Source organism: Carassius gibelio, chromosome B3 (assembly GCF_023724105.1).
Source record: "Carassius gibelio isolate Cgi1373 ecotype wild population from Czech Republic chromosome B3, carGib1.2-hapl.c, whole genome shotgun sequence".
In the NCBI taxonomy this organism is placed as follows: domain Eukaryota; kingdom Metazoa; phylum Chordata; class Actinopteri; order Cypriniformes; family Cyprinidae; genus Carassius; species Carassius gibelio.
Genome location: NC_068398.1, coordinates 19,680,990 through 19,693,312, shown reverse-complemented (window position 1 = coordinate 19,693,312; position 12,323 = coordinate 19,680,990). Strand labels below are relative to the sequence as shown.

General features: G+C 36.1%; 1 protein-coding gene across 1 annotated transcript; it reads right to left on the bottom strand.

Annotated features, from left to right (window-relative positions):
- Positions 1-6,162: 6,162 nt before the first annotated feature.
- Positions 6,163-9,972, bottom strand: aoc2 (amine oxidase copper containing 2). The gene is made up of 4 exons (XM_052552797.1): positions 8,331-9,972; positions 7,356-7,641; positions 7,118-7,250; positions 6,163-7,024 (listed from the first exon to the last, which is right to left on the bottom strand). The coding sequence occupies exons 1-4, from the start codon at positions 9,892-9,894 to the stop codon at positions 6,743-6,745; spliced, it is 2,265 nt and encodes a 754-aa protein (XP_052408757.1). The 5' UTR covers positions 9,895-9,972; the 3' UTR covers positions 6,163-6,742.
- Positions 9,973-12,323: the final 2,351 nt, after the last annotated feature.

Sequence of the window (12,323 nt, the reverse complement as noted above, 5' to 3'; positions counted from 1 at the left end):
TACTTAGTAACGCGTTATTCTAATCTGACCACTTTTTTCAGTAACGAATAATCTAACGCATTACTATTTCCAAACCAGTAATCAGATTAAAGTTTTCCTTTCCTTAATAAAAATATATATTTATTTATTCTTGCATCTCGGGTAGTGAAGTCACGTATGCGACAAGTCACGTTTTCAGCATGCACGAAGTTTACGTCACGTGTACGTACCATGAAGCGACACAAACGTAAACATTGGAGGGAGGCGAGAAATGTGCGTTTTCTAGATGGAACAGTCACTATTTTGAGTTTGTATCAGCTAAAGATGACAGCATTAAGGTCTGTTGTACACTCTGTGCTGGCGGCAACAAAGTGTTATCTAGCTACAAAAACACTACGTTGAATTTGAAAAAATATTCAAGCTGCACTGCACGGTGTTCTGAAATATCATAGACAGTAAAAGAAATGGACACAGCGACCCCATTGGAACTCAATTGAGACAAGTGAAGGCCATTTTTAGCGTTTTTTAGCACTTCCGTTTCTGACGCGCAGACTCAAACGAAGCTTGACGACGTCAGCAACCTGTGTGACAGATGTAAATCTTCTAAGTGGCTGTGCGTGCAAACTGGCATCGTTAATCTTGCAGAGACGGTGATCTTGAGCGGGGAGTTCTTTGGCGTGAGTGAGCAGGAGTAAGTATTCTGATTAATTATTTTGTATAGTATTTTAAAATGTAACGCCAGTACGCCATATTAAGTTTATTGCCTGTGAGCTTCTCCTCCTGTCTGTACGGTAATGCGACAGAGAGTCGAGTGGTTATGACGCAATCGTTAGCCTATTTTTAAAAAAACTGTTTATACAGGGCCATAATGTAACATAGAAGGTAATGGAGCCCTTTATACATTGTCGTGTATCTTTAGAAATAAATAATGGACAAACGGAGTCTTTAAACGCCTCAGATGTAAAGTTATTCGCTGTCAATGTCTAATGTCTAATGTCACTAAATGTTATTAATTGTTTGCTGTTTTAAATGTTTACTTGACGATTACGGCCACTGATTTGCCAGAGGCAGCCCATCGTTGGAATACGCTACAAGTAAATGGGCCAGCAGATGTTAAATATTTTCTCATATTCCTCTGTTTAGCTATTAAAAGCATGTCATTTGATAAGTATGTCTTTTGAAGTTGTGTATCATATGGCGGCACAAACTTGCTCACTGTTTTGTAAAACTGTAAGGTGAGAAATAAAGAACGATGAAAAGACTCTTATGAAGTAACAACTATTTAACTTTTTTTTTCTCCTTAAAAATGCAGTTTGTTTGTAATTTATATATCTGTTTACAAATCAGCAGAGTTTGATACTTGCACTTCTGCCTGTCATTTTTTTCCTAGTTGCAGAAGCTCTTCTATTGGGGGAGACTTACGTTTTCTCAAGTTATATGAGCCACTATTGCACACATGAAGACATGGGTGAACATTCTCAGAATTAACTTTTGGTTTTTTATCTGATGCAAGGGATGGTGGATGATGACCAACAGAATGTGTAATTTAGTGTAGGCTAATACTTAAATCATATGCAAAATAATAATAAAACAAATTGTATAGCCTACTATTTGATACAAATGTTGTATTTAACCAGTTTTAAAGTTTTACTTCATTTTATTCCTGAAATACACACTTTTGAAATCAAGATAACCAAAAGTAATCAAACCAAGCACAACCTAATAAAACAAGTTTCATGGATAAAGGGTTTTGTAAGAAAGATCATGTAGGTGGATATTCTACTAATATTAAAAACATGTTGGTTATTCTTGAATGCTTATTCTGCAGTGGGCATAAACATGTTTCTTCTCCCAAAATTTAGACTGATTTCATTGAGTTTGTTCATGGAGTTTAAATCTCTTTTTGCCATTTGTTGTTCATATAGGAATTTACTTGAATAATGTATTTAATAATTGATTTACAACAGAAATCTTATAACATGTGCTTGCTTGGGTTGATCAGTAGTCCTATACCTAAACGCATATACAAGTAAACTCTTGTGCTTTCAGGGTTTTTTTTTCAACATGTATTTTATATTTATACAGGTGCGTACTAAATGTCATTTATGTAATGCCTTCACCATATCTGCTAATAAAACTTTTAACACAGAATCAGTTGAAGTCTTTATTCAGCAAAAGCAATCTACTTTTATCTTTGAAATGAAAATATACAAATTACTGTATGTTTTGATATAGCCATTTGTTATTAAACTACAAAACATTTTAATTGTTATAAGTTTGTAGAAAATAAGCAAAACATTGTTAAAGTACTGCAAGGCTGTGGATTTCAAAACTTGACCAGTAGAATTTGAGTCAAATTGATTTTCAAGAGCACCACAATGCAGCATATGATTAAAGACACAAATAAAGTGTATAAATACATTTTTTTACATTTATTTTAATTATATAGTGCATTTTATCTACAAAATTTCAAATTTTGGGCCAAATAAATAAAAAATACAGAGATTAAGAATGTTTATATTCAAGTTCATGTGTGCATTAAAAAAAACATTCAGCTTTTACTTTTGTAATTAAAAACATTTTTTTAATGATTGAGCAACCTTTTTGAAAATCGTTTAGGTTTCAGTCACAACATACTAGTATTTTCAGAGTCGCTTTAACGCGAAACAGGAAACTCATTAATATTCACGTATGCTCCGCCCAGCGTCACCGAAAATCTCTGAAACCGAATATTTCAGAACAACGGTCACAGCAGGTGATGAGGAGCAGAGAGCAGGAGATCCCCAACCACTCAAACAACAAAAGTTGGACTTCGGTGCAAAACCAGTAAGTGGGGGACAGAGGAAGAAGTTAGTTCTTGACAGAAATCCCAGCTTGAAAACTCTCTGCCATTAAATACGGTTGATACGCCCTTGTTTCGTGCCATAATAAAAAAGATCCCTACCACTGTCAGTGCTGCGCTGCCTCACAGAACAGCTTTTTCTTATTACATGGAGGAGTATGCAGTGATGGAGAGAAATCTAATATTTTTTATTAATAGTGGTGTATTTGTCAAGAAAAGACTGACTTTATTTTTTATTAAAACATTTATGTTAAGTGAAGTCAAGAAAGACTGCCTTTATTTTTTGTAAAAACATGTATTTTCAGGAAATAGTTTTTAAGTTCAACTTTAATTGTCAGGAGATAGATTGTTGATGTTACTGTTAAAAATATATGTCCAATAAAGTGAGTGTTGGCAAAACCGGTTGTCATTTTTATGTTGTTGGCAGCTGCTGAATGTAACTAACAAAGTAACTTGTAAAATAACTTAGTTACTTTTAAAATCAAGTAATCTGTAAAGTAACTAAGTTACTTTTTCAAAGTAACTGTGGCAACACTGTTAACTATACACAAATTGTGTTGGACATTTCAGGGCAAGTTGTCACACTTTATCAGGGCAAGTTTTTCATGTGGTTTTAAAGGAACACTACACTTTTTTTGAAAATAGGCTCATTTTCCAACTCCCCTAGAGTTAAACAGTTGAATTTTACTGTTTTTGAATACATTCAGCCGATCTCTGGGTCTGGCGATAAAACTTCTAGCTTAGCTTGGCATAGATTAAAGACTTTCTATATTTTACCTATTTGACATTTCACTCATCTGTAGTTACGTCATGTACTAAGACCGATGGAAAATAGGCTTATTGAAAGTTACCTAGCTGGGACTATTATACGAGATGCTAACGGTCTAATCAGGTTCAATGATCTATGCTAAGCTAAGCTAAAAGTGATATTGCCAGACCCGAAGATTGGCTGAATAGATTAGAAAATGGTAAAACTCAACTGTTTAACTCTAGGGGAGTTGGAAAATAAGCCTGTTCTATTTATTTTTTCTTAAAGTGGAGTGCTCCTTTAAATGTATGCTATTCATTAAATAACAGTGTTTCTCAGCCACAAAAATGGTTTGAGATTTTTGCATGTTGCTTTCTATTTTGGTTAGAATGGTCGAAATGTGCAATAATTTTTTTTTTGTGGTCAGTACTATTAAAAAAACAAAAAACAAAAAGAGAGTAGAAAAGAAAAAGCCATTGGTCTATAGCCAGTCTCTCACATATAGTATCTCATGAGAGGAAGGTAGTATGTATAAACTTAGATAACATGGACATTTCTGGCATGACTGTTCTCCAAGTGTACCATCTGGAAATCATTGACTGCTGACATCTTGACAGAATAGCTGTATATGTATGGATGTGTATATGTGGAGGAAGGGTGTCTGTTTGAGACACAGAAAGGGAGAAAACGAGATGGGAGACAAACAATCATCAATCCTTGAAGAAGTTTAGAGCACAATGTCAGTTCTCATAATTTATAGTCCTCCTTCAGAGCTGTTAAGAGGTTTGGATTCCTTATCTGTTCAGCTGTAAAACCAGGCCTGTGTTTTGCATGTGTCTGCTGGCTAATAAGGAATAGTATTAGGCTTTGATTCAATAAAGCTGAACTCCTACAAGGATGGAGGATGTGTAACAGGCCTGATAATTACTCCAAGGATAGAAACAGGATGCACTATTAAATGATTTTACATGAACTTGTAGAGCTTGATGATAGCCATGGTCAAGTGTCAAATTCTCAGTGTCCTGAAAAAAATCTGCCTTGTCATGATGATTTGAAAGTTGCTCTTAATCAGCAAAAGGTAAAGATTTTCAGTATATAACAACTAATTTCAGTCCTTTAAAGCGGTCATATTCAGAGGATTTGGAATGTGGTGCATGAATCATATGGACTCATTTGACCAAGTTTCAGTGTTAATGTTTTTGAAATTTTATTAATTTATTATTATTATTTTAAATCTTATTGGAACTTTTAAATGAAAAACATCTGCTTGAAGGTTATTTAAATGTCTTTGTGTTCCACACAACAAATAACAGCATACAGATTAAGAACGCAGGTTGCTCTGGTGTGATTGACTGCTTGTAAAAAAAATAATAATAATAATTGTTTAAACCATATGTAACATGTAACTGTCATTTCTATGCTTGAATTATGGACATTGAGTGCTTATATTTATTTCTTGGACATACTGCTGAATGTCCAGGCTGGTGATTCATACTGATAACAAAAGACAAAAACATAAAATAAATCTTTTTTTTTTTGTCTGATATGTTTATTATATGTCATTATGCCATTCACACAAAGGATGATCACTATCCTATAAAGTTTTCATAATCATTCTAAAGGTCATTCCACACTAGGGATGGGCGTATCGATCTGAAGTATCAATATATGGATACTAATGCGAGTATCGAAAGTATCAATACTCAAACAAAACGTACAGATACTAAGAGAAGTTTTATTTACCAGTGATTTTGTTTATTTAACAAAAAGAAAATAATGCATTAAATTGGACGAATAATCTATGTTAGCAAATAATTGTGTAGTCATCTGAAAACACACAAATGTTGCAAGACAGGACCAATCCATCACGAGCGTTCACTCACTTCTGACAGTGTTCAAGCAGGGCTGCGTTTCCCAAAAGTATCATAAGAAAACATTAAAGCTTTTGGGAATGGCAGCCTTTGAACGTTCAAAGATAATATTGATCATCTATTCTGTAATGTCAATATAAATCATACAATGTCAAAAAAAAAAAAAGTTGCATTTTATGCATGCAACAGCTTGTCACTGGCAGTCCCTTACGAAAACTAACCATGGTTTTACTAAGTGACCATAGTTCAATTGTAGTATTTGTAGATTCGTATTATGTTTAAACAAAAAACACATTTGAACCATGTGTAAATAAAAAATATAACCTAATTAAGTTACAATTAAGGCATATTGAATGTTATAAAAGGGTTTTAAACAAAGTGAAGTGGTTATCATTACCCATTTTACTCTTTGTAATTTAATAATATTATACATTGCATAATTTAAAAGTTTAGTTCAGAAGTATCGTATTGACAATACTGTCTTGAAAAATATCGGTATCTTATTGAAAACAAAATAAGTTGTATCGCCTATCCCTAGAGTACGAGATTTTTTGCATCATAAAAAAAATAATATGACCATTGATTGAATGTCAGTCACGTTTACACACTGCCTCAGAAACTTTCGTCCATTATAAAAACATTTGGATCAGGTTAGAGTTTCTGCATTTTCTCATCGGTAACATGCATTTTTATAGGAAAGGATGACGATTATGAAAAAAAAAAATATTAATTTTTTTATTACCACAGAAATATTGACAGCCAATCAGAATCCTTTAGAATTTAAAGAGCTTGAGCATTTAAAACAGCAGACAACAAGCTTATTATTAGCATGTTATACAAACCTTGAATACAATTATGCCATTTAAAAATGAAAGCATGAAAAAATGACAACAAAAAATAAACTACACTGTGGTCACCCTTCACATTTTATTGCATGGATGAACATTTCCATAAAAATAAGAGTGCATTAGGTGAAGTGTTTTATCAGTCTATTTCAGTTTTCCTAAATCTCTCTTTAGATAGAGTTTACACAGTATAATAAAAATGGCCTTCACAAAAAATACACTGCATAAAGAAAGGCAGGGTATAACCTAAATAATATGCTAGTTTAATAGTCTGAACTAATCACATCACACAATCATTTTGCTACAAACTTCATAATATTTACATAAAAAGCTTTAAAAGCAGGAAACTGCCTGTCAAGATAACTATCAGTGAGTGAGGATGTATTATGTAATATACTGCAAACGTTTCTAACAAGACTGTAACAGCATACATAGATTACAATCTGAATTAAGATCCCTATTCAAACTTCATAACACCTTCAAAGCCGTGGTAAGTGAACGGCTCCAGTGTGGAACTGCATTGATCCTTTTCCAGACACGCCATTTTATTGTACTGACAGTCACTCTCAGAGCCTGGCCCAAAATACACTCCATCAGGTGAGTTGATGGATGGATCTTCATTGAAATAGTTATGCGGCCTAAGGATGACGCCGCCCCCATTGCCTACAGTAACCGTGTTGGGGATGTCTTCTGCATGCGGAATGTGTAGGAAACCTGCGGTCACCCACGCTACCAAATCCTTTAGAAGACATAGTGAGGTTTAAGGTATTATTTGCATTCAATAAAAGCATCTGATAAATAAAAACATTCTGATTAAATGGTCCATTAATACCTCATTGACGATCGTCTCATTATCTTCGATATATTTGCTGAAGTCAACAAATGGAGACCACATGTAATTCTGACTGTACAGACTGCTACTAGTCTGCTCTGCATCTTTATGCTTGGTTATAGCAACTTTATACCTAGAAGAAAGAAAAAAAGCAAATGGGAGAGAAGCTAAAGCAATAAATAATTTCATCTGAAACATACTTCCTCTCAGCGTTGTGTGCATGACTCAAAACACTCACCGAGCCCAGGACATTGACCTCTCTGTGGACTCACTTTCAGGGAGGTGATCTCCAGCAAAGCTCACCACCTGAAGCCTGTAAGAGCGATGGTGGCCCCAGCGATTAGTCTGATTACTGGCTATATGAAGGTAACGGGGGGTTTTGGCACCATGACGCATCGCTGCTTCTTGTTCTGTCTTGATTTGCTTCTCCACCAGTTGTGGTATCTTTGCTTTCTCTGAGGGCATCCAAGGTAATGGCACTTCCTTATACACCATGTCTTTAGTCTGAAATATATTCTTCACACCTTTATAAAAAGAAAGAACATTTTGTAAAACTGATTTGTGACTTTTAAAAGTTTTTCATTTCCCATGCTATTATTTGCAAGCTGATGGAATTTAACTTGGGAGTTTGTCAGTTCTATGCGAGTCGAGATAGTTTTCAGTGTGAACAAAATGAAAGGAATCCACAGAAGAAAAAAACCTTATGAAATTCTTAAAGGGATAGCTATTTGTCCATAAAATTACTTATGAGTATCATTTTGATAATATGAAAAATTATTTCTAAATACTGATGAACAAACAGCATTAATATCCTTACTTAATGTATATGTATATATTTTTTTAATACCTGCAAGCCAGAAGGAGTGTGGGTGACATTTCTGGGACTTATACGTCAGCTGACTCTTCTCAATGGAGCAACAGTCTGGCAAGCTGTCACATGTATCTTTATTAATGGTCTGTTTTTCTTTTTCTTTTTTCTATGGTTTTCTGAATTGTTTTAGTGAAAATTTTGCTGAAAAGTCTATAAATATTACAAATGTTCCCATACAAGATGTCACAACATGCCAGCATCTAAGTTTATTTATTTAATGGAAATGTTCAGCTGATATGTCCATGCATTGATCAAATGTAATTAAAAGTGACTGTAAATAAAAGTAATTAGGCCTACTATAACTTCAGTAGCATAAATGTGCTTGTTAATTTTAGCTCTTACCTACAATATCCAGGTCGACTTTAAAATTGATAAAATGGGTGTGGATATTTCCAAGGACATTCTCTGCAACCTGGTGGCCGTACTGCAGATTCCCATCATCCGTGAAGGAGGATGATATGTAGCCAGTGGCGTGAACTCTCGCTTCCACGGAGCCGCTTTGATAGAATATAAAGTCCCATATGTAATCATAGTTCCCTATAGCAGTGATAGTGCGGAACACCAGAGCGCTGTTTGCCATCCCGCCATACCCGTTATGAAAGAAATCGGAGAAGTGTCGCCGCAGAGGTCGCCCAATGTCATGTTCAAAAACACAGATGGAGTTTCTGAAACGCTGCGCGACGTTGGTGTCAATATAGCGGTACGTGTCTACATAGGTGGCAGCGTACGGACAGTCGACCCCACGCACGAGCTCGTGAGCGAAGCGACCGATCCCGATACTTGAGTCCAGGAACTTCGTGAGGATCATCCCAGGCGTGACAGAGCCGTAGACAGACATCGCCTCCTGCACGCTGAGCTCGTACGCAATCCTTTCTCCTTTAAACCGAACATCAAACACTCGCATCCCAGTCAGAGAGCTCAAGCCAAACGCGAAGCTCCAGTCCAGATAAATCACCTGGTTGTTTTTAACGCTGAAACGTTTCCCTTTAAGGTAATACTGCTGTGGTCCTAAACCAGAAGGCTTCTTCCTTGGCTTCAGCGAAGCGTGATTTGGGATTTCTTTGTAGACTATCTTTTTTAAACCACCAGCTTCGTATTTTGACATAAATTCATTAATGGTGTTAAAGTATTGACCGTTGTACAACAACCTGTCAACAGTCCATTTGGACGAGTTGCTGCTTTCGTGATTGATCAGCATCTCGAAGCCCACGGGATGGATGTACATGCCACTGTAATCGCGGAAAAAAGAGATCCAGGTCTTACGGTCACCAGCTTTGATGCCCCTCGGCATGCCTTCAAACGGCAGCAGCTGCCTTTTTTGGGGGATATAACCAAAACTTTCACTCAGAGGTTTTTCAAGTTTTTTGAAAACTTGATTGAGGAGCGTGAAGAGCTGCACATACTCTCCGATTGTCACCGTGCGGGCTGTGAAGGGTAACTGCGAAGTATTGTACTTCTCCTGAGTCACATCACGATGCTGCAGTCGACCAGATAACGGTCCCACCACGTACTCCTTCAGGTAACCGTGCTCGCCATAGAACACAACGACGCTCGCTTCGCGTGCGGGCTTCGGTCCGCTGGAGTCCAAGTAGCGCAGCACATCTTCCTTCCTCGGGAGCAGGAGGTCAATTAAAAATAGGAAATTCTCCGAAGTCTTTGCCGTTAACGAATGGGAGATCTTTAATTCTTCTTCGGCCCACATGTAGTCGCGAACAGACTTGTACTCCTCTGCTGTAAGATCCGCAAAAACCAGACTTTTATCAGAGTGTGTCACTTGTAGGGACTCTTGCCGCTGCTGGGACATACATTTTGGAAGCCTATTTGAATTTAAGCATATCAACACGATGTTGATGATCACTGAGATCAGTCCCAGAAGTATTAGTAAGTATTTTAAGAGAGAATTCATTATTGTAGCGACCAATACCCTCTTGAGCTTGAAGGCAAGGCTCGCGTCTCGAGCGTGAGAGTGCAGAATGGGTCTCAGACACCACAGTGTGCTGTTAATAAATATAACCACACCCGCCTGGGCTGTCCCCCTAAAGTCCACACACGACCCCAGAGCTTTAATGCAATCATGTTTATTTATTTAACACCTGCAGGTCTATTGTAAGAGCTTGAACAAATGTGCGTAATTTAGTGATTCTTGAATTTGTAGGTTTCAGCGGGACTCTAGTTTGAATTTGCAACTTTTAGAAGCATGTCAGATTTAGCTTTTCATGTGAACGTTTCTTGACATTTGGATGAATCTAGTATAACATAATTAACCTTTAACTGCTAATGGATAGGCATCAAAAGTTGATTAAATTGTGTATCATACATATATATATACATGTGTGGACTTTAGGGGAACAATATATATATATATATATATATATATATATATATATATATATATATATATATATATATATATATATATATATATATATATATATTACTTGCAGAATTTTAGCTAAATTGGTACTAAAGTACAATTGGACTAAGTATTGGATTAAGTGTGAAGCAAGCATATTGAACAAGCAATGTTGCAATGTGAAATGATTATTATTGCTTTGATTCAGACTTCCCCTCTAGTTCTTAGAAACACATTTGAATTAATAGAACGCAGGAAACAGGAAATGCCAGAGGAAAATTAGGTGTGACCATACCAAACTTAAGTTCCCTTAACGGAGGGTCAAAATGCAATACAAATACTCTCTTGTGCAGACCATGCCACACAGACAACATTCTTTAAACAAAAGTTAAAACAAAAAATTCTGATAGCATTTGTACCTTTATATTTCCTTGTATATTTCCAAGATATTTTCATTATCTTTAAGTTCCCATTGTAATAGGATATTACAAAAATAGCTAATGCAAGGATCTAACCCCAATGGGTGTGTGTGTGTGGGGGGTGGATACTGGCCAAGAAATCAGATAACAAATAAGAGGGTTCCCTGAGACATTTACTTAAATTACATATTTGCAAAGTCATGCTTACATAAATGTCTACTGAACAAGATTTTCTCCCTTGTTAATTCTTCACTCTGTTGTATGATCCTATTCTTCCAATTTCTGACATACTCCATGAGCTATATATATATTTGTCTATTTCAATTTCAAATAATACCAGAGAAGTGGTATATTACATGTGGAGTGTTTGCGAATTCAGATAAAGTGCAAAGATATTAATGTAGCTATGTTGTAAAAGAATACACTATTTATATTTACAATTATACACTAACCAATTTACAAACCGATTCCAAAAAAGTTGGGACACTGTATAAATTGTGAAATTAGTAAAAAAGGAATAGAATAATTTACAAATCTCATAAACTTTAATTTTATTCACAAAAGAATATAGATAACATATCAAATGTTGAAAGTGAGACATTTTGAAATGTCATGCCAAATATTGGCTCATTTTGGATTTCATGAGAGCTACACATTCCAAAAAAGTTGGGACAGGTAGCAATAAGAGGCTGGAAAAGTTAAATGTACATATAAGGGACAGCTGGACCAATTTGCAACTTATTAGGTAAATTGGCAACATGATTGGGTAAAAAAAAAAGAGCTTCTCAGAGTGTTTGTGTCTCTCAGAAGTCAAGATGGGCAGAGGATCACCAATTCCCCCAATGCTGCTGCGAAAAATAGTGGAGCAATATCAGAAAGGATTTTCTCAGAGAAAAATTGCAAAGAGTTTGAAGTTATCATCATCAGCAGTGCATAATATCATCCAAAGATTCAGAGAATCTGGAACAATCTCTGTGCGTAAGATTAAAGGTCGGAAAACCATACTGGATTCCCGTGATCTTTAGGCCCTTAGATGGCAGTGCATCACATACAGCAGGGGTGGGGAAAGTTGATCCTGTGTCCCTGCAGAGTTTAGCTCCAACCCTGAAAGATAAAACCTACCTGTATCCTGAAGACCTTGATTAGCTTGTTCAGGTGTGTTTGATTAGGATTGGAGCTAAACTCTGGAGGGACAAAGGCCCTCCAGGATCAACGTTCCCCACTCCTGACATACAGGAATGCTACTGTAATGGAAATCACAACATGGGCTCAGAATACTTCCAGAAAACATGGTCGGTGAACATAATCCACCGTGCAAGTCGCTGTTGTCAGCTAAAACTCTATAGGTCAAAAAATAAATGGCATATCTAAACATGATCCAGAAGCACAGGTGTTTTCTCTGGGCCAAGGCTCATTTAAAATGAACTGTGGCAGAGTGAAAAACTGTTCTGTGGTCAAACAAATCAAAATTTGAAGTTCTTTTTGAAAACTGAGACGCCATGTCATCTGGACGAAAGAGGACAAGGACAACCCAAGTTGTTATCAGCGCTCAGTTCAGAAGCC